This window comes from Apostichopus japonicus, chromosome 16 (assembly GCF_037975245.1).
Source record: "Apostichopus japonicus isolate 1M-3 chromosome 16, ASM3797524v1, whole genome shotgun sequence".
Taxonomy (NCBI): domain Eukaryota; kingdom Metazoa; phylum Echinodermata; class Holothuroidea; order Aspidochirotida; family Stichopodidae; genus Apostichopus; species Apostichopus japonicus.
Window position 1 is genome coordinate 44,890,479 of NC_092576.1, and position 23,853 is coordinate 44,914,331.

General features: G+C 39.5%; 1 protein-coding gene across 1 annotated transcript in view; it reads right to left on the reverse strand.

Annotated features, from left to right (window-relative positions):
* Positions 1–23,853, reverse strand: part of LOC139982205 (tRNA (cytosine(38)-C(5))-methyltransferase-like) — a 114,543-nt gene that overhangs the window by 45,013 nt on the left and 45,677 nt on the right. Inside the window, exons 4-5 of the mRNA XM_071994807.1 lie at positions 5,347–5,423; positions 251–303 (exon numbers count right to left, since the gene is read on the reverse strand). Coding sequence (XP_071850908.1) covers positions 251–303; positions 5,347–5,423 — 130 coding nt within the window. The remainder of the gene's footprint in view (positions 1–250; positions 304–5,346; positions 5,424–23,853) is intronic.

Consider the following 23,853-nt stretch of genomic DNA (forward strand, 5'->3'; position numbering starts at 1 on the left):
AGGGGCAGATATACGGGGGCAACAGTATAGGGGTTGCTTTACGGGGTAAGCTTTACGGGGAAGATATACGGGGAAGCTATAAGGGGAAGCTAAATAGGGGTATTAAATCGTTAATGCTGACAGCAATCAAGTACATTTAAGCTACAAATGTTATCACAATATTGATGTTTATAGTTAATGTGAATGAAAAGACACAGGGTGGAATTGTTTTATCAGCAATAGCTGCCATAAACGGTGAAATATCTCTTACCTGCCATCGGCCGGTGTGCAAATTCAGACGACGATGAGGGTAGACACTCCAAACTGTACAAATACAATGAAAGAGACCAATTTAAATTATCAGTGCAGATTTAATCTTCATTGGTCTGGATAGAAATCATCAACATTAAAGTAACCGGATGATATTGGCTCTCGATAATAACTTCACATCAGCTGAGTAATCAATGCAGTTGATTCCTTAAATTTGATCTTATCAGTTTACTATAAGTATCATCCCATTATTGTAGCTGATCAGTTTACAATCTTTGTATCTCAGTAAGATTACCAATCAGTTTACTACCATTACCATCGGTGTTATACCTGATCAGCTTACAACCATTATCCTTCTATTTATATGCCCAAAATTACAATACTTTGACAGACCATTGTAACGTCCCTTTGTTTCTGTTTGTTTACATTTTCAGATTCCGGAATTTGATTGCGAGCCTAGGCTATTGCAGCATAACTTACAAAGATAACATAAATGCAGTGCGCACTCTATTAATAACCGGCCGTTTTACCGGTCCAAATATATCCACCTGCTATAACTAAATACAAGTTTCTAGTTTTACCGTTATGATTCAGTAGCAACAACAATATGACAAATACACGTTTCCACTAAACTCAAGAAAAACACGTATCTCGTTTGAATAACCACGATAATTTCTTTTTCATCATAAACTTCCATTGCTGCAGCATAGGCGTATCCATAGCACTTAACTTGATCAAAGCGAAGGATGAAACCTTTCTCTTGAGCATTACTTGCATTAAATGAGTAAGAACATTCCCAATACACAACGTATATTACATTACAGTAAGACGAACCTATACGGCAGCTCCTTAGTCAAATCACCCCCCCCCCCAAAAAAAAAAGAACAAAAACGACCATAACAACCAACGATAAAAGTAGCACATAAGCAAGAATCGCGGCCTGAAATATTTAAACCTAACCTCTTGTGCTCGATCACTCGCCTGTATCAGTTTCTGCTGAGTAGTGCATTCGTTTGTTTTTAACTCACTTAAACGACTACAATGAATCCAATAACGTCTAAAATTATTGTAGACGTATGTAAAGTATACATCGTTACCTCATCAAGTAATACCGATGTAAAACTGTACCGAATCGATAATTAGTATGTATATTGATGGCTTGAAAATGAAACTAATACTAATCAAATAAAATGTAGGCCTATTTTATGCACATTTTAATCTGCATGCAGATTTACAGTCCAAAATGTAAATTAAATATTTTTCTTTGGTAGTTTAATGTTATCAAAAGGTGTGATGCGAAGTCCCCTGTAGCTGCAGAATTAAAAAAAAAGTTGTCAGGTAGAAGATAAACCTTAATATTGTACAGAACGTGCGTCAGAGCTCAAGCGGGGTTGAGGGGCCAAAGCCCGGGAAACAGCGGGGGAGGGGTCAACGCTTATAGAAGCTGCTACGTTTTATTAGCCATAATATGATCCAAATATGGCGAACGGCAGATATAAAGGAGTAGCAGAGAGACCGATTCTGTTTTCTTTTCTTCGTTATTGCATTATGACCCTCACTTTCTTAAGTGTACGACCACGCTAAATTTGTCTCCAATTTGTTGAATGACTTGGCATCAGTATGAGACCGAGTTTTGAATTTATGTGGGGCGTGGTGTGACACCCCATACCATAGGCGTACGAGGCGGGGGGGGGGGCAGGCGGGCAGACTGCCCCCAAATTTCCAGAGGACAAGAAATTCGGGCAAAAGTCATGAAGAATTCGGGCAGCCTAAGAGGAGAAAAAAAAATATATATATTTTTCTTTTCTCCTCTTAGGCTGCCCGAATTTTTCAGGACTTTTGCCCGAATTTCTTGTCCTCTGGAAATATATATATATATATATATATATATATATATATATATATATATATATATATATATATATATATATATATATATATATATATATGCAGTAGCTTGCCCGAATCTTTTTCAAATTTTTGCCCGACAATTCCATGATTTTCTTTATTTAGCATCATGATGCCCGAATATTTCCGTGTAATACCACCGTAAGCGCAGTTCATCTGGGCTACCAAGCTTTTTGCACGATCAATTTTTTTCTAACTGGTCAATTGTATACCTGGACCAAGGGCGGCGGAACCAGGGGGGCACATGGGGCACGTGCCCCCCCCCCCACTTTTCCTCAGGTTCAAAATGTGCCTTTTTTCTAGATAAAAATTGAGGTGCCTCCAGTTAGCGAGGGGTTTGTAAAACCAACATTTTTCTAGTACGCTCCGCGCCAACCGATGGTGGCGCTCCGCTCAGAAAGTCGTGCATACAACTTTGCAAATCCTGGCTAAGCCCGTGACTTTTAATGAATTTCTGTGGGTCAAACTCAAAGCTATTTCGAATGGAAAAAATTTGTTAAGATATTAACAAGTAAAAAAAACTCTAATTCGGAATATTCCTACATTAGCAACTAGCATGATTTCACCTCATGTTGTCTCAAAAGAAAACTTGTTCCTTGTTTCCCAATTTGCGCATTGGGTATTGCAGTGCTAGTGTACATATTTTCTTTCAGGGGGGGGGGGGGGGTGTTGATGGAGTGATGTGTATACGCAAATAAGATAATACAATAAGAGTTATAAAGGGTACTAAATATAAGGCTGCATCAGTCCAATCGAATTTCTGCAGGTGCCCTTTGATGTCGGTGCCCCCCCCCCCCCAGACTAAAGTGCTTCCGCCGCCCTTGACCTGGACATCCCCGACATGAGTGTATATAAGAAATATATTCTTTTTCATGGATGGTGGGGAGGGAGTGCCTACAAGCCTAGAAGTACAGGTTTATCATATTCTTTGTTATATTTTATACATTTCTGTGAGACAAATTGCAGTCTCACCCGACACAGCGACATTATCCCGCCTATACGTGTCGTTGAACAATGTATGTTTTCTGGAGGTAGCTGAGTACTGTGTTAAAATAATAAATAAGGTAACTAAATAGGAGCTTAAAAAATATACTGTCCCATTTTTCCTCTTCAAAGTGATGTTACCATTTTTTCTTCTTCTAATTTACCAAATTTTTGGGGAAGTGTAAATTTCTAAAACGTGAGATTATAAAATAAAGAATGTTTAGATGCAACTTGCAAGGCCTCAGAAGTGCCGTTTCCGGCAATCTGAGAGGCATTGTTTGCCAAAAATTTTCTTGTACGCTACGCGCCATCTGATGGTGGCGCTCCGCTTAGATAGTGTCACGAAAACTTTCGGGCACAAAAAGTTCTGCCCCCCCAAACTGAAATGGTCCCTTACGCCTATGCCCCACACCCCCATTTGAATGTCTATGAGTTTAATTTCTCAATGTATAAAAGTGCAATTCAATTTCCTGTTTACAAATACAGCGTTAGTGTAAGCAACGATCACTTGTAGTATCATATTAGTCTCACTAGGCTTTGACTCTTAACTTTTCGATTTACAAAAGATGTTCATATCATAAGGAAATTAAATGTCAACTGATAATTTAACTTAGTTTCTGCTTGGTTGCTGTGATGACCATGGGAAACAAACGAAATAGGGGTCCGTTCTGGAACAGTTAATAAGTGACACATCACTTGTATACATAGAAGTGTAAAAATGAATTAAATATTGTTTTAAATTCACATTTGTTTTTAATGCTTTCCTTAATATCATTACCGACCTATTATTTATAGTCTAGTATTTTTCAAAGCAAATCATGCTTTAATGTTAATGTTCGTTTATACTTTTCAAGCGCCGACGTAGGAATTGATGGTGTGCCCCCCCTCCCATCACCACCACCACGCATTTCAAACTAACACAGTTTTTTCAAGTAGAAAACATAGCACAATGTTGCGTTTAGACTTAGATATATGTTAAACTCTGCCTCAGAAGGTACCATTTGAAGTCTGGGGAAGGATCACAGACCCCACCCCCTTTTCCCCACTTCCCACATAATGATGCCGGATTTCACTACCGCATGTTCCTGTTAAACACAAAACGTGTGTCTTATTTTTGCCTTTATAAGTCTTTGATGTTATTATATTCTGCTAATGTTACCCATTATGATATTTCGAGTACGGTGCATTTAGTCCCAACGGTTCTTTTACATTTTTGCTCTCTGTCTTGCATTCGCTTATTTTTTTTTTACACTTTGCAGCCTATATTTTTTTATTTTAATAACCAACCTATTGATATTGCGTCTTAAATGTATACATTTTGCTTTATTTATTTTTAATTTATTTATTCTTGTTTAATCTATTTTGTCCCGTCATTGTGCACGGCCAGTGATATCCGCTGATACAGATGTTGCTTTTCTTAAATATATTCGGAGTCTGCGGTTTACAAAGGGATCACGGGCCAGAACTAACAGTATACCGTAGGCCAATAGGCCTATACCTTTCTCCAAAATTCCAAATATCACTAATCCTGAGTAACATCAGTTCCCTTGCTGTAGTACGAATAATTAACATATACCGTTGTAAAGTAACGTTAAAGTAAGTTAGACTTTGCGGATTTATTCTGCAATTCATATTGAAAGAATAGTTTCTGCGGAGGTGTGTTGGTGTTGGTATGTGTGTGTTTGCTGGGGGTGGGGGGGGGATTGAAAAACTCCGAGGGGTAGTGGAACATGTACTTTCATTGTAAGGGCAAAGCACAACATTACATCAAAGCCCTACAAAACCTTAAACAATCATTGTCGCAATGTAATTAAGTTGCCCAAAGTGTATGATACGACTCCATTTGGTAAAGGGATTTAAAGCATCACTTGATGTGATTGCTACTCACCAAAAGATCTTATAGGGCAGTGATCTCAAAAGAGCGAAATGAAAGGAATATGACTTAACTCTTAAATCAACCAAGCTTAGCAATATTAAGTGTTGTTATATTTATATTATTCGGTTCGTTGTGTACCATCACAAGACTCTGTCTTGGTTTTCTCCGTCGTACACTATTGGAGTCATGTGTTGCTGATGCATTACTCTCTTGTATATATGTGAATCAACAACGATCAACAAGTCAACAGACATTCACATAGTTGGTAAAGCCTTAATTAAATGTAAGAAACTTGAAATGTGACTATTATAACGTCATTGTGACCATACCTTTCACGTTTCTTGATTTCAAGGATGATGGAATGGATCCAATCGGAATAGCGTCTGGCAGATCGTACCAACGAAACCTATTGAGAGAAGTAGAATATCATCGTGTAAGATGTAGAAGACGTATAGAGGATTGTCCTCCTAGTTAGGTTTATTGTTTACCATATCAATGAAGATAAACAAAGTAAACAACAAATAACAAGGAAGTAAATCACATCATGATAGTTTGAGCTGATGTTTGTAAGTTGTATGTCATTGCTAGGTAACTGTAAACTGTATATCCGTCCAAATTATCAGAATTGGCCAAACTGTTTATATGTTTAACTTTACAATTACTTTTAAGTTGTTCAGACATGTAGAAATACAACATTGTACACCACAAAAGGACTAATACAGGTTCCTTGTAACAACCGGACGCTCGGATCACGTGATTTAAATCGATTATTATGCTACATTCTTCTCCAAGAATACAGACCTAGCAGGGTGCTTCGTTCAAGCGTACAACATATGCTATATGTTCCTACTGTTCGCACTTCCACCTATGTGGAACGTTGCTTAGCTAGATTAGCTCCCACAGCTCTGGAACAGTCTCCCCTTACATCTGAAATCAATCCAGCATGTGTCAACTTTCCAGAAAGAACTCAAGACGTTCTTATTCATGAATGCGTATCCATTTGTTTGATAACTGTTGTGTCCATTTTGGGTACTTTGCTCCTGCAGCGCTTCTGGGTAGTTTTTTTTGAACTGGATAAAAGCGCTCTACAAATTTGTATATTATTAGTATTATTACTAATATTATTATTATTACATTTTTTAACGCGTTGGCGGGATGAACAACCTGGAAAACGTTGCACTGAAACGGAGGAAGAATGGAATGGAGATGGGTAGGAGGGTCGAGGACATAGCAACATTTTTTACTGGGCGCAACAACTGGTCCTCTCAGGACATTTCAGTAAAAAGGTAAACACAAAATAATTATGATAATAATATTAATACTAACAATAATAATAATTATAATAATAATGATTGTTATTAATACCATTTTCAGGGTCATCAGAATAGTGACAGAGAATGTGTCCAATCACCCACCCCCCCCCACCCGCCCCTACCCTCACCCACCCTTCTTTCACGGCTCCGTCGCCCCAGTGACACGGTGAATGGTTGGTTTCATCGCAAACATTTGCAGTGAAGTCTACACTCAGTATTTGTACTGGTAAATTGACCTTAAAGTTAATAGACGAAATATATATTGATCGTTGGTGTGACATGTGGGGAGTTTAAACACCGTTATACCTCTTTTTCAACAATCCGCTTTTTGTATATCTTTCTTATATTACTATTTTCAGACAAAAACCATTAAATATCGACCACACACAGATCTTGCATAGGGCCGATATGAACTTACCGAGCTGGTGGCAGGAGTAGAGGGAGGATGTGTAACCTTGAACCTTTGTGGTAGCATATGATTATTCATTATGACTGTTATGATTGCTATATGAGTTTGGTGAAATACATCAATGGTGTTAAAATAGAAATTCGTTATAATACCACCCTCCCGTACCAACATTGCGACTCATCAAGCCAAGCATTATTTCAGTTTGTCTCAATTAACCCAAATGACGAGACCTTATTAATGAAACCGATTTGTATTCTGTGAAAATAATATTTGACAGCCTTGCTAATAAATTGTTTACTTCAAAACATAAGAGGAGCATGTGCATATACCATTGCATTGTCTCTAAGATTCCTTACTACGGCAAGTTGAATTTGGCGAGCAAGAATTATTATTATTAAAATTATCTGGATTAACCGGTAACAGATAATGAATCATATCCAATTAATATCTTCAAGTCTAGGTCATTATCGTCTCAAGATTATATATGTATTGCCTAGCTCTGTGTAAAACCAATACTCCGACCAATGGAAAGGAACTATATATGTTACCTATACGTACCTCTAATCTAATAAGCATATAATGAATGCATATTGACCGAACTGTTGCTATTTCTGTTTTCATGCAAATATTTTTCTTTACACTCGTTTGTTTTTCTGTATATTTTTATTGACTGGTGAAAAGAGGCTCTTTGGAATCTTTCATTAATCTTTTAAGCAATGTAACGGATATAGCGGACATAACAACGTAATGTACATGTAGGCTATATAATGTAAATATTGATGAACTTTAAATAGTTTATATTGTATCCCCGTTCTTGTGTAAACCTCTCCGCTACTACAACATTGAAAATTATTACGCCCGGAAAAGACGGCAAAACGGGAAGCTCATTGCCGGGAAATCTTGATAACTCGCGGGAAATCTCACACGCAGGGGAAAAAAATATGGTGGACACAAGGTTAGAGAAAGAGCCAAAGAGGAAATAAAATTTAAAAAAGACGATAAATAAAAAACAAACAGAAAAACTTACTAGTGTCTGGGACCCAAAATAAACGGGGGGGGGGGGAGGGGCGAAGGGCGATTCGCCCTACGAAGTTGAAAAACCTACGAAGTTGAAAAATCGGCCCAGAAAAGAAATCACGAGCGCTAAATAAAAATGCAAATACCACTAAAATCGCCCTCCACATGTACTGCTCAGTACAGTTAACGGGCGCCGCACATTTGGAAGATGACATAATACTGTGAAATAAATCACTGAAAAAACTCTGACTGCCGATCCTTTTGTTATAATATAACAGCTTGGTATGAACGTTCGCTCAGACACCACCTAGCTAGCTAAAAAAATATCGGTTCGTCGCGTGATCATTTTCGCACACCCGTGTATTTGTATTTTTTTCTCCCAGCTAGGTGTGGAAAGAGTGAGCTAATATTGACAGCTCCTGCGATGTTTTCCTAATATACCTAAAACTGTAGCATACGCAAACTGGAGCCTATACCCCAACTTTCTCAGGATTTTCAAAAAGTTCCCAACATTATTGCAACGATATTTTCATTAGTTTCCCATGATTTGCAATATATTAGTATCATTAGAGTAGTGCAGTGCTGTAGCTGCTGAATATTATTCCAGATTAAAACTGACCATTGTGTACATTTTATGAACAGTACCGGCGTATCCAGGATTTTCTAACCAGGGGGGCGCGAATTACTATCTAAGCGGAGCGCCACCTTCAGTTGGCGCGCAGCGTGCAAGAAAATGTCTGGTTTTGATACCCCTCAGATCACCGGAAATGGCACTTCTCGGGCTTGAAATGACCAACCAGATGTACACTTTTGCCTGAGAACCAAGTATTTCCCAATAGTTTTTTTCATCCATAACCTTTTTGAAGATTGTCACCAGTCACACATCATGTTCGACCTCATCGCATCTCCTGTGGATCATTTGCTTTTTGTAGGTGATTCTACGTCGCGGCTACAATACCCCGTCAGCCCCACTTTTCAAGGTTTTAAGCCAATTATTTGTTCAGAATTTGAAAATTCACAATTCTTGTGAATAAATTCACTTCAAAACATACCCATAATGTTGCACAAAATTTCATCTATGGACAACCAATATAGAAAAACCTCCTTCAACCCCTAACAGACCGGTCAAAATTGCACGAGTGGAGGGTAGTATGATGAAGAATGGTGGTCAGGGAACTTTCGAAAATTCAGACACAGTTAATTTATTGGTGTATAAATATTAAAACCTCTTCTAACGGCTACTATAAAACTTCGTTGAAGGAATTGAAATACCAGATATTTCCGAAACCGAACACTACACACATCTAGAGTTTGGAGGCTGTTCATCATTTTCATGCTAATTGATATGATGTGATATCTGCTGTTTGCTTTAACAATTCGAATAATTGAAATGAGGCTGAAATAAATAACTATTATCTGTTTATTATGCAATGCTCCACCAGTGGCGTAGCGATGAGCCTAGGGGTGGGCTCCTGGCCCAAAGGGGCCCCTATCAGGAGGTCCAAGCAAGGGGCGTCCGCAGAAATGTTTACAAGGTTACACACTACTTGATACTATCTAAGCGGAGCGCAACCATCGGTTGGCGCGGAGCGTACCATGATTTTTTTTTTGCCAAAATAATACACCTAGATCGTCGGAAAAGACATTTCCCGTTCAAGTTGCATTAACATTGGTTATTTTGAGTTCTTAAGATTTTGACTTTCAATAATTTCAGTGATGCATCATGGGTACGTATGCAATGAACAAAACTAGAGAACTGTAAGTGTTGGTTGGGTGAAATCATTGAAATGTCAAATGCTTAACTTTCTTTTCAAATTTGTGATTTTCCAGGGGGTGGGCAAGCCCCCCCCCCCCCTACTGTATGGAGTATAACGGAGGCTGCTGTACAAATACAGTAATCAAACCTAAGCATAGGTCTAATTTCGGCTGAAACTTTGTCTCCATCTAATCCTAACTTCCTGTGTTTTTCTACTTACCAGATACACCGATTATCGTTATTCTTACATTTTATTATTATATTTATATCCTTCTCTTTCAAATGAACGCAGTTTCAATTCTGTTAGGTGTTGGGTTATTGTTTTAGATTTTTTTTCAAAAAATCATATGTCCCGATGTTGTACTCAGTACAACATTGGCTGCAATTGGGTTTTAAATTATATACTTTGTTTTCATTATAATAATAAATAACACAAATATAGCTCGATACAGACATTAATACCCAATCAGCCCATGATCATGATGTCCGTATTCCGTATCACGTGAAAATATGAATATTGTCTTGGTCAGTCTTACATGAGTTTTTCTTTCCCAGTAAAACGGGCCCTCCCTATCCAAAGAGGTATCCTTTTTCTGTGCATCAGTATGGCGGAGCCACCTTTTGGTCGGGGCCACCGGCTCAGCACGGTCCGTAGGAGTTACGCTACTTTGCCCCACATTATTTTCATTTCGAAAGACGCACATTTTCAAGTTCATTACACACTGAAGGCTTCGATTCTCTATCCGCCTATAGTTCAGGGAAGATCTTAGGATTTTCATCCCTAGATATCGCTAGATATTGCTAGATATCCATACAGTACAGTGCCCTTGGGATTTTTGGATTTTGTCGGGACCTGATCTTGGGAAATTGCAAGTCGGGAGTGGTCACACTCCATGTAGGTCAGTGCACGACCTCTAGACGTCACTAATGCACAACCCGATCACTTGTTATGGATGAAGTGGTGCAGTGGCGTAGGAAGGTACTTTTGAGAGGGGGGCTGAAGACTGATGGCCGGCCTGGGGAGGGGTCTAAGGGGAGGGGGTGTCCAGGTGGCCTCAGATGCAATTTGGTGCAATATAGCACACTTCAACACCCACTCCATTTTGTAAAGAATTTTGCATTTTCACCTGGCCTTAGATGCAATTTGGTGCTTCAAATGAGATTTTTTTCTCATTTGGAAATGAAAAAGGGGTTTTCTGACTTGCGGAGCGGGGGGGGGGGGGGGGGGGGGGCGGAACGGTACTTCCGCCCCCCCCCATATTTTTCACTGGGGGGCTGGCGCCCCCCAGCCCCCGGTTCCTACGCCCTTGAAGTGGTGTGTTGCCGGATTTGTTAAGGTCTTGGTACTATTGGCGAAGGTTATTAATTAAGTTTCGTAACTCATCGGGAAGCGATTAGTGGGGTGGGGCGTAGGGTTGTGGGCGGGCGTTTTCATGCAGATGGGAACAATCTCAAGAAGTGATGGGTGGGTCCGCCCCCCCCCCCCCCCTCCCCCCCCCCCCCCTGCCCCGCTCATGATACGCCCTGGATCCACTACATGATATTCACAGGAGACGTGCTCAATTCTCCAATCGCATGCGGAATTTATGTGTCGATTCATTGTAAGAGTTACGGTACTAGGTTTGGGGTAACGATTATCATTCAGGTCGGACTGTATAACATTTTATCTCTGGATGGCAGTGTTGCATCGAAGGACATAGGTCATAGGTCTAGTGCAGTTCGCATATAGATCCTGGTCTAATACCGAAATGCGTCATGTTCCCCAACGACTCGGTCGAGTTCAAGACCAGCCACAGTTGTTTCATCGTGGAGGTCTGTTTTTACCTCCATGGTTTCATAGCACAATTGTACAATTGATTAGGGCGTCCATACACACATACACACCCGTTATGATAGACCATATATGTAATTATGTAATTATGACTGTTCCTCTTCTCTTCCCGGTGTCTTGTCGTTAATCTTCTACTCCCTCCTTTCTCCTTTTTCTCTCTTTCCTCTTTTTCTTTTCCCTTCCTTCCTCCTCTTCCCCCCCCCCCCTCTTTTCCATTTTTTTCTTCTCTTTTTTTTCTCTCCTCTTTTTCTTACCCGAGGGCACGCGCCCCCAACGCCCACCTGGATACGCGCCTGGTACGTAACTTTTTAATTATGGGTCGCCATGATTAAAAGAATCAAGTAGGGTTAAAACGACAGGCTAGGCATGGTCCTACCACGGGCCCTAAGGCAAGCCCATGGACCCCATCTATAACTGTGTCGCGCTGCGTGCAGACTGACGCCTTCGGCGTTAGTATAGCATCACCCACAAAGTTCAGTGATTTTTTAACCCCAGTCTCATCCCTGTATATGGATGAAATTAACAGAATAAAGGCATAGCCTGCCTATACTTAACAAGATACACAGTAGGCTATTTTATAGTACATAACATAGACACTGTGTTAGACCAAAACTGAGCCTGGATCCTGTGATCAAAATGGAAAACTTTTTGGTTGGATTCAAGGGTGCATCTGGGGGATCAGATAAGGGGAAAGTGAAGCAGAAGAAGGGGAAACATGTGGTGAATAAGGAGTTCCCTATCAAACGTTATTATTTGGGTGTTGAAATAAAGAAAGTGTATTGGTGTAACACCTTGAAAATGTATTACCTTTGTTTTTAGTCTTAGTCAATGGTAGGTCTACTTTTTATAGTAACTAATTTTACCGATAAAATGTTGTAAAATTTAATCAATTTGTAGCTACAATTTATACAGGAGAACCAGCCCTCGCAACACCAAAAAAAGCCCCCGTCATCAGTAAAACAGCCCTCGTAAAAAAATCTGCTTGTGCTGAAAAGAGCCCTCGTCACCCAAAAAATATTTTGAGCCCTGCAGTTTACGATGTTTGTTTACATTACATAATGATAATTGATGTGGTACAATGTGAGAGCCGGGGTATAGATTTATAATAAATTATGATCAGACTGGTTTGATTACGTGAGATGAGACTACTTTCAGTATTGTCAAGGTAAGAACTCAAGAAACTGACACACTAAAACAGTGTGTTTTAAAAATTATATTTATTAGCTTTTTAAGTTCAAATTAGCACTAGTCTTCAACGAACGCAAGTTGTTTTAAATCGCCAAAAAGGTACACCAAATGGCGCAAATTGCATCCTCATTTGTAAAAAATCTCTAGCTTCTGATTGGGGATCATCCCCCCTCCGACACCCTCCTGCGGCGCGATGGCTGCTTCGCAGCCATATGGTTCGCGGGATATGATACCTTTCTTGCCGGGAAAAAAAACACTTTTTACAGCCCTCTATTAATTTAGGTTTATTTTTTCATAAAAGGGGTCTCCCTGTTTAGATCACCCGAGTGAAAGCAGTGTGGTGTGACAAACAATAAATGCTCTCCTGAAATGACCATTGACCTCAACAACAGGCTTATTGCACTAAATTTGATAGATACATCAACATACCAAATATGACATCTGTCCTTTTTGAAATGTTGTGTAAAACTTGGTTCTTACAATTTGATCCCTGGTGAGCTCAAAAGACGATTGACCTCCGCCCACATCATTAGGCTTCTTGTACTCAATGTGGTACAATAATACCATATATGCGATCTGTCCAAGTTTCCCTTGCGATATTATGAATAGGAAGGTGCGTTTGTGTATAGAGCCAGGTAAGAGGGCAGTGAAGAAATTGTTTGGAATTTGTTGACTTCAAATGACCTTTGTCCTCCATCGAAATCAATAATAGGTTCCTAAATTAAATTTGATATACCATACAGGTACAAACTAAATATGAGATTTGTCCAAGGTTCCCTTCTTGCTATATCATGTTTACAGGGCTTTCGCAATTTGACCTGTTGACTCCAAATGACCTTTGAGGTCAACTAAAAGCAATATTAGGCCCTCTTAAATTTGATATGATTCATCTACAAACCAAAATATGAGGTATGCTCCTGCTCACCTTCTTGAGATATCGTGTTTACAAGGTTCCTACAATTTGACCCAATGACCTTTGACCTCTTTGTACTTAATGTGGTTCGTTTACATACTATATATGAGATCTGTTCGAGCTTACCTTCTTGAGATATCGTGTTTACAATGTTTTCACAGTTTGACCCCTGGTGACCACTAATGACATTTGACCTCCAAAAAAGCAATAGGCTTCTTGTACTATAGTGGTTCTTCTACACATTCAAGATGAGATTGGTCCAACCTTCCCTTTTTTAGATATCGTGTTTACAAGATATCGTGTTTACAAGCTGGGCGTCACAAACGCACACCTTCACGCCCGCGCGCACATACATATGCCATCATGAATGCAAAGGTTATCATCGAAAAAAAACCAAAACACTTAAGTTAACTCAGACACTTAACACAAGGACAAATGACGAGGCTTTTCCCGTCACATCAATGATGTTGGTCACGTGCTTGGTTGAAATATCAGTAAAGTTAAATCTAAATGACGTCAATGTTTAATACAGTGACGACGTTAGTATCAAACTTGGGCGCAAAAAATAAGTATCGGTCAGAAGTATATTACAAAGTGTTTGTTTGATATTTTCATTGTTCAATGTAAAAATTGATTACACCATTGTTTCAATGACGGTACAATCACTTTGAAACATATTTTGTTTACAATACAAAGTTTGAATGGGGTATGGATTTCGATTTCGTGCAATTCTAATCAGAAGGTCTACAATGCTTAGCAGGATTTAAAGTTCGTTCTTAATAAACAATCATTATCAAATAAATATACTTTTCGAAATAATTTCGTTATTATTATCGACAATAAACAAATGTATTACTTTGTGGCGGCAAACATTACATATTTAAATAATACCTTTCAATATTAAAATTACTTGGTTGGCTTAGTGTTCTACGATATTTGATATTTCTGGTAAGTTCCGAGATACACTTATTTATAGACAAACCGAGGTGATAATGATAATAGCCTATTGTCATATGATCATTCCAGGGATTATATTTAATATCCCAGATTTGATTGGATGCTATTAAGCTTACCATTTTATGGTTATCTACTTAGCTCGCACAATGCTTTATACACAAAGTAAATACGATTTTAACTATCTAATTATCATTATCTAGCTCTTTGTTTTCCACGCATAATACTTCTTCTCAATACGAACTTAATGACCGTGCTATTTGTTTTTCTGCTAAAAAAGTAAAACACATTTGATAAAATGCAACTGTGAAACGCACGATGCTGACAATCCAGTAGTGTCCGTTTATGCAAGGCGTTTAATAACGTAATTGAAAAGTCTGGAGCTAAACAATGGGAATCATAAAACAATGTGTATTTAAATAAACGTTCACTACCGTATACCTATAGTCAAATTGAGAGCTACACAATAATATGTTATCTAGTCAGACTCCTTCCAATGAGAAATGCTACTTCAAGAAGATAAACTGAATATAACAAGAATCATTCCTTACTTAGTAAGTATTCATAACTTTGTGTTGTCTATAAACCCTTCTCTATTCAAGCTTCTTTCGACAGGTTTACATTAGAGCAAGATGGGATACATTAAGCACCAATAAAAGCAAGTTTGCTCATTTAAAGTAAAACTTACAAAGAATAACTAAAAATAAGGTCGAATGATGATTCGTAGTCACTGCTGTACATCTACTGACCTACTTAATGTATGTTTCCATGGTGCCAGGTCGATAACGCGGACACCGCGGAAACCGATAAACCGAGTTCTGTTATCGAGATACCGGGTTCGATATCAACGGTTTCCGCGCTGTCGACCTTGCTATATAGCAAGGTCGAAAACGTGGAAAGCGCGCAAAGAAGAGGAATTTGTCAAGGGAGGGCGACGAATTTTTTTGGTCGGATCTCAGCCTATATACGCCAGGAGGGATGGGAAAGGGCTTAGGTATTTTTTTTTCTAAACTAAATGCAGGTCGAAAACGGGGAAATGTTTTTTACACAATGAATGGCGCAAATAGAGGGTTTTGTCAAGGGAGGGTGAAGAGTTTTCGGCGCATTTCAGTCAATATGCGCCAGGAAGGTGATGGGGTTGTAGGCTTTTTCTCTAAACGCAGGTCGGAAACGCGAAAATGTTTTTTTTTTCAGTGGCGAAACTAGATCATTTTTCAAGGGAGGGTGAAATAGTGTTTTAAGCGCATTTCAGCTGTCATGCGCCAAGAAGAAGTGGGGTATAATATTTTTACTTTTTTACTTAATGCAGGTTGAAAACGCGAACATGTTTTTTACAATTTTGCGAAATTGCTTTTTAAGGAGTGTTAGCTCAGTGGTTAACGCCGGTGCCATCCAATCATAGGTTCCGAGTTCGAGTCACTCCAAGATTAATCAGGCGCGTATCCAGGATTTTCAAACCCGGGGGGCGCGAATTACTATCTAAGCGGAGCGCCACCATCGGTTGGCGCGCAGCGTACAAGAAAATTTCTTATTTTGATACCCCCCAGATCACCGGAAACGGCACTTCTCGGGCTTGAAATGACCAACCAGATGTACACGTTTTGCCTGAGAACCAAGTATTTCCTAATAGTTATTTTTTCATCCATATCCTTTTTGAAGATTGTCAACCAGGCACACATCATGTTCGACCTGATCGCATCTCCTGTGGGTCTTTGCTTTTGTAGGTGATTCTACGTCGCGGCCCACAATACCCGTCAGCCCCACTTTTCAAGGTTTTAAGCCCCATATTTGTTCAGAATTTGAAAATTCACATTTCTCGTGAATAAACTCACTTCAAAACATACCCATAATGTTGTACAAAATTTAATCTATGGACAACCAATATAGAAAAACTTCCTTCAACCCCTAACAGACCGGTCAAAATTGCACGAGTAGAGGGAAGTGTGATGCAGAATGTTGGTCAGAAATTTTCGAAACTTCAGACACAGTTAATTTATTGGTGTACAAATATTAAAACCTCTTATAACGGCTATTATAAAACTTGGTTGAAGGAAATGAAAAAATAGCAGATATTTCCGAAACCGAACACTACACACATAGGCGTAGGAGGCGCGGCGGCAGTGGCGGAGCTAGGGGTATTGGTCAGGAGGGGCGAGAATGGTCTGTAGGGGCGCTTTCGACACTATCTAAGCGGAGCGCCACCACTGGTTGGCACGTAGCGTACAGAAAATTTTTGAGTAAAGATACTCCCTAGATCGCCGGAAATGACCCTTTCCGGGCCTGGCTAATTTGCAGATAAACGAAGAATAAGGTGTCATCGCCAAATTACACCAACAAAATGTGACAAATGTCAATAAGTAGATGAGAGCGCAATAAAAAAGTCAATATTCTAGAATAAGTAAAAAGTGGTAAAGAGCTGAAAAAGGCGCCAGCAGTCCATTTGAGTCCGTCAGGGGGGCATCCGCCCCCATGACCGTATGGACGCTCCGCCACTGCGCGGCGGGGGTGCAGCCCCTAATTCGCCATTACTAATGTAAAAGAGAGTTTTGACATAATTGGACCTCCATGTTTTTTACACATCCACATGAGACATGTCGTTGTTTACATTAGCATCCCGCGGTATACTGCGCAATTTTAACGGAACGTACGGTACATGATGGCATGCGATGTAATAACCGAGGCTTGCTTATATGATATTGACATTAACACGTTGAGCGCGCGCGAAAATTTGTGGTTATTTTTTCAGGCAAGTCGGACAGTTTTGAGGCTTTTCATCCTGGAACGCCATTTTCATGCTCACTGATATGTGATATCTGCTGTTTGCGTTACAAATTCAAACAGGCGCGTAGCGAGTAATTTGTCAAGGGAGGGGCGAAGCCTGTAGGCAAATTATCTAAGCGTAGCGCCACCATAGGTTGGCGCGAAGCGTACAAGAAAATTTTGGCCGAAAATGCCTCCCAGATCGCTGGAAATGGCACTACCCAGGACCATTTGTTAGCGCGAAGCGTACAAGCAAATTTTGGCCAAAAATGTCTCCCAGATCGCTGGAAATGACATTTCCCAGGCCTTGTAAGTTGCATCTGAGCACTTTCTATTTTGAAATTACTTAGCGATATCATTTAAAAAAATGCTGAATGGGGGGGGGGGGGGGGCGGGCGGTCGCCCCCATCCCAAAAATCGTCATGTTCCCCGACGACGCTGTCGAGTTCGAGACCAGCCACAGTTGGTTTCATAGCACAATTCTACACACGCGTTATGATAGACCATATATAGTATATATATAGATCATTAGTGAGAGAGGAAAATGGAAACGTCAAAAAATGGAGTTGTCGGTGTAAGGGGTAGGGTGAGTCACACATTTACGAAATCATTGATCCGTCACTGGCTACCCTTCAGCGCTGTAATGATGTCACTGTTCCTCTTTCTCTTCCCGATGTCTTCGCGTTTTTCTTTTACTCCCTCCTTTTCTCCTTTTTCTCTCTTTCTTCATTTTCTTTTCCCTTCTTTCCTCTCCTCCTCCTCTTTTTCCCCCTTTTTTCCTTTTTTCCTCTCTTTTTTTTTCTCTCCTCTTTTTCTTACCCGGGGGGCGCGCGCCCCCAACGCCCCCCCTGGATACGCACCTGTTAATGTATGTCGTCCAGTTACAGACTTGTTGACAATTGACAATTCATAATCATGGGCGTTAAATATGAATCGAAGAGACTGACTTCGGTCAGCCTGTGGCGTCGATACGCCAATGATGGCTTCTTCGCGAGTTCCTGCTTGCAGGAGGATCTAAAATACATACATCCATACATACAATGGCGAAACTATAGGATTTTGTCCAGGGAGGGTTAAGAGCTTTCGGCGTATTTCAGTCTATATGCGCCAGCGAAGGTGTGGGGAGGTGGGTTGAGGATTTTTTTCACTAAATGCATGTCGAAAACACGAAAATGTTTTTAACAAAGGCGGAACTAGAGGAGTTTGCTAAGGGAGGGGAAATGAGTGTTTTTGGCAGGCGCATTTCAGCTAATATGCGCCAGGAAGGGGGTGAAGAGGGAGGTTGATGCTTTTTTTACTAATTGCAGGTCGAAAACGCGGAAATGATTTTAGCAAAGGCTAAACTAGAGGAGTTTGCTAAGGGAGGGAAAACAACTGTTTTTGGCAGGCGCATTTCAGCCAATATGCGCCAGCAAAGGTGTGGGGAAGTAGGTTGAGGCTTTTTGCACTAAATGCAGGTCGAAAACGATAACATATGATTATTCATTATGATTGGCTGGTCACGTGACTGTTTGAAATACCTATCAATAAACTCAAACTAAAAATATGTCAATGTTTTATACAGTGACGGCGTAAATATCAAACTTGGGAGAAAAAAAACAATATTGGTACGGTAAGAAATATATTACAAAGCGTTGGGAATTCTTTTCAATCTTTGTATCAATATCGAGAGAGAACGCTGGACATTTTACGAAGAGTACTATTTTAGCATAGTTCGTGTATAAGTTGGAAATGTCCGGTCGATGTGCGACCGACTGAATGCAATAACCACAGATCTCTACTACCTGTATTACCAGTAACACAACACATCTCCTTTAGATTCTTTTCTGTTTTTGTTTCATTTTCATTTTCCTTTCCTTCTCTTTTTTCTTGGCGACCACGTGACTATCACAATATACTGATATACACTTCTAGTCAGCTCTATAGTGGACATTGGAAATAATATTTGTTTTTCGTGCGTACGTAAAATACTACATACGTACGTCATATGTATTACGTACGTACGTGATAATGTTTGATTTGATTTTGTTTTATTCAGCAAGTTATCATTCTTCATCTACATACAAAAAATGCACATACAGAGAAACATTTAAAATACAAGATGGAAATGAACTTAAATGCATTAAAAAGAAAATAACATGCCAAGGATAACCCTTTAAGCTAAAAGCTTATTTCCAAAGGGGTCCTTACGTTACGTTACGTTCCCTACCTTAGGAGCATAGGCGTAGAAGCCCAATTTGATTTGGTGGGGAGGGTGGGTGGGGGGGGGGGCTGTAACGACTTGCCCGAAAAATGTAACAAAAATTTTCTCTTCGCCTTGCGCACGTTTAACAGGTTAATGTGCATATTATATGCATCGGTTATTACATCGCAAGCCAATAACATACAATCAATTGCCGGGATGCGAAATTCTTTTTCCCAAACAGGTTTGCAATTACGGAGTTTTCAGCCAATCAGGTTGCTCGTGACGTCAGCATCAATAATGACCATCGCTTTGAAGTTCGAAGGCATACACTGAGTTACACACTGACACTTAATAAAGTATTGTTACGCGGTTTCCCTGCAAACGCCCTAACTTTACCTTTAATGCTTGGATAACATGTTGACCTTACTAATGATACATACGCTACATTCTATCGGGTTCGTGTTTACGTCATCCAGGATTCGTCAGCCGTTCTATTGAAAGCAGAATTCGTTTCGTGGAATGGGTAGGAATACACTAAAATCAACTTCACGACGCGAGTAGTCTTGAATGAATATACGCAAAACAGTATAGTGTACAGTATGATATATTTCCGTCACTGCACTGTGTAGCATGGTGGGCTCATAATTGACGCACTTAAGGATTTGATCAACGATGTCTATCAAGGAAAAATCCAAATCACTCAACTGTATGTGTTTTTCATATGAGTAGTTCCTCAGAAATGGTATGATCTCAAAATATTTAAGGTTCTGTGCTTATGCACCGTACAATTGAGCAGAATTTGACCACAAAATGCCTGCCGTGTCAATTTCTTTCATACCCCTAAATTGACACATGCGTCGATAAGGTAACTGTAGTGTAGGCCTTAGTATACATCCATTGACTTTAGATGCTGTTTGCTATGCTCTGAGTCTCTAAGCTCAGACAGGTCAGGTCCCAGAGAGTATGTTTTTATAAAAATTACCACAATTTGGTCAGCAAATATAGCTGAAATGGATTCAAACTCATGAAATATTTAATTCTGCTTGACTGCAAAAAGTTTAAGTGGCCTGCTGCATCGTTGCTAGTAATAATTGAAGGTGCGTCAATTACGGGGGTGCGTCAATTATGAAGCCTTTAGTACTCACAGTTTTAATACATATAGGCCTACAGCGCATGTGTTCTGTACCCCTGTACGAAACTTTCACTGTGTGATGTTATCGATTAATGCCTTCACAGAAATCTTCGATCAAAGTAGATCATACAATACTAGTGTACTCAATATGTCTAAACCAATTCCAAACACATCTACATATATTTACGAAAAGCTGAGGGTAATTTTAAATGGGTATATCTTCGTTGCAACGAATGGATGCAGACATTTTGATGACCTCGAAGTGAAGTTTTCCATTGTTATGACGTAACTTTTCCGACCAATCATGAGCGACTATTTACACACAATTGCAAACCTGTTTGGGAAAAAAGTCGCTGCCAGGATACCCTTTCATATTTGTAATAATTATTGGGGAAGTCGTTACAATAATAATGATTATAATAATATAAGTTTAACCATTGAAAAACACAATGCAAATTATTTTTCTTTCAGTAGGTGCCCGAAAAATTATCGGCATATTGCCCGAATTTTCACCAAAATATTATTATTTATAATTTTAGGTTTACAGTCTTGTTCAGGGCCAAGGCCTTCTCACACGACTTTACAACTTAACCCTGGTCATTGATAACTTGTCACACCTACACACCAAAGTGTGCACAACTCAATCAATCTCTCCTGGGGCACCACAGTGCACCACAACCGCGTGTCCCCCGGGGGACTTCCCATAGGGTGCAGCCACAGACCGGCGCACACAACTACAAGTTACCTCGCAAGTCCCCATTTATACACCTGGGTGAAGAGAGGCAATGGAGATAAAGTGCCTTGCCCAAGGACACAACGTATTGATCTGACCAGGGCTCGAACCTGTAATCCTTAGATCACAAGTCCACTGCCTTAACCACTTGACCACAACGCCCTCAAATATTTATAGTTAGGGAGGGATGCAGCCCCCTAGCCCCCACCCCCGCCTCCGATGCATTTGCTTAGGAGTAGCAGTATACGTACAGTTAGTAACATATTGGCCTACGTACACGATACGTGAATATACGTACTGTATACTGTACGGTCTAACTAGATAATGATACAATAATACTTCTCGCTCACTGCACCTCGCTTGTATCAATCATCCGACCACAGAGTCAAGCTTAGTTTAAAGATTAAGCCGCGAACTAACAAATGCCGGACAAGTTCATTCCTCTCCATCTTTGAAATAAAGATGTATCCCGCAGTATATCACGTAGACTAGCTTACGTTAGACAAGTGATAACATCATATCACATAATAAATACACGCACGTACGTACGTAGGCCTTTTTTTATAATGATCACGTACGTACGCAATAATATCACGTACTTACGTGATATATACGTTATAATACTACGTACGTACGTAATATTATCACGTACGTACGTGATAAATATCGCATACACGTACGTAGGCCTATATTCGTTATAATTATCACAAACGTAAGTAATGATATCATGTACTTACGTGTTATTTATTACATACGTACGTAATTATACTATGTACGTACGTAATATTATCACGTTTGTACGTGATAAATATCACGTACGTGCGCCCGCTTACTTTAGACAAGTGTTTACGTAGGTTTTGTCACATACTTAAATCACGTACGAACGTACGTAGGCTTACATTCGTTATAACTATAACGTAAATACGTTATAATATCACGTACGTACGTAGTATAATTACGTAGGTACGTAATAATACTACGTACGTAATATTATCACGTACGTACGTACGTGAAGGATATCACGTTAGTACGCTCGCTTACATTAGACAAGTGTTAACATAGGTTATATCACATAATAAAAAAACACATACGTACGTACTTACGTATGCCTATATTCGTGTGTTATAACATCACGTACGTAATATTAGTGCGTTTGTGTACACGTAATATATTACGTAGGGAATGTTTTTACGTGCGTATGTACGTAATAATATATTTTTTTTACCGTCTAGAGCTTCTTAGTCTTGTTTTTATCTCAGCAACAAACACTTTATGTGCAGGGCGTTCATGAACCGTATCGACATGATTTTTGAGGGGGTGGAGAAGGGGGGGGGGTTACGGGTCGATTTCGATATCAAGTAGCTTTGCTGAGACGGATTTCAATGTGTCATTGGAAGCAGATCATGCGTTAATTATATTATAACTTCTTTAACTGTACATTCAAAGTCACATTGTAAGGTATTCCTGGTTACTGGTATTGGATGGGTCATGCGGTCACCAAGAGACCCGTTTGTCATCTCTCTCTTTCTCTCTCTTAATTAGTTTTTTAACATGTGAGTGGTGAGGAAGGGAGGTGAGCGATTTTTGACTGGTTTATTTAATTTCTTTTTGTTCTATCATGATTACGTCAATATGTGAAATCAGGATAATCTCAGTTCCGACAATTACAATGACCACATTTACGACCAGGATATGACGCTGACAGTTATATAAGTGCTTATTCTGATTGTTAACTTGTGGGTAATTCATTCATTGTGTACCGGGGATAAAAATTTGTAGTTCATTTTGTTAGCGTGTGTTATAACTATGAATAAGGTGATGACATCTTTCTAAGTTTGCTGCATACAATAAAGTTGCAATTTGAAAGCGATTTCTAATTGTCATTGTCCATTATAAATGTTAAACTTATGTAGCACCCCTAATATTTCCCAATAGTAGTGTCTATAGTTTTGTCCCCCTGTATAATATACCTTTCCCCTTCACTTTTTTTTTTCCATTTTCCTCTTATCTCTTTGTGGTATTTTCTAGTAACGCTCACAGAGTCAGTGAACTGTGTGCATTACCCCTCAGTGGACTAATTCCTGCTAGAAGGACCATTAAGCCTTGTGTGGTTTGGGTCACACTTAGGTTACTCTTAGGTTACGCTAAGTTAGTGATAATTAATCTGTTAGTCACAACACTAACAGACCAGGCCTTGTTTTATTTCTTCCTTAAGTGTAGTAAGTTATCGTCACGCTCTCTGTAATCTCTGGTGGAGTAAGTTTAAGATGTGGGAAGACAGTTTATCTACTTCCTGGAGTATTGGTAGCCAGTCTAAGTAAAATCTTCTCTGGTAGGGTGGGGTAACATCCTTCCCTTTGTTCTAAGAATGGCTCAAAACACCTAAGTTTGCAAACAACTCTACCATTCACCAAGACACTCCAAGATGCCATGCACCTGGCTGTACCAGACTGTACCAGTGTCATTAGAAATTAATTATATTAATTTCTACACAGGTAAGAGTTCATCTTTTAACTTTGCCCCAGACCCTTCAGGAACCTATTCATTTTCATTGTGCATACATAGTGTATTTTACTTGCTAATGTACTCATGTTAGTTCTGTGCTGGCAATGTGCACACAGAATATATAGCAGCCCTCAATAAGT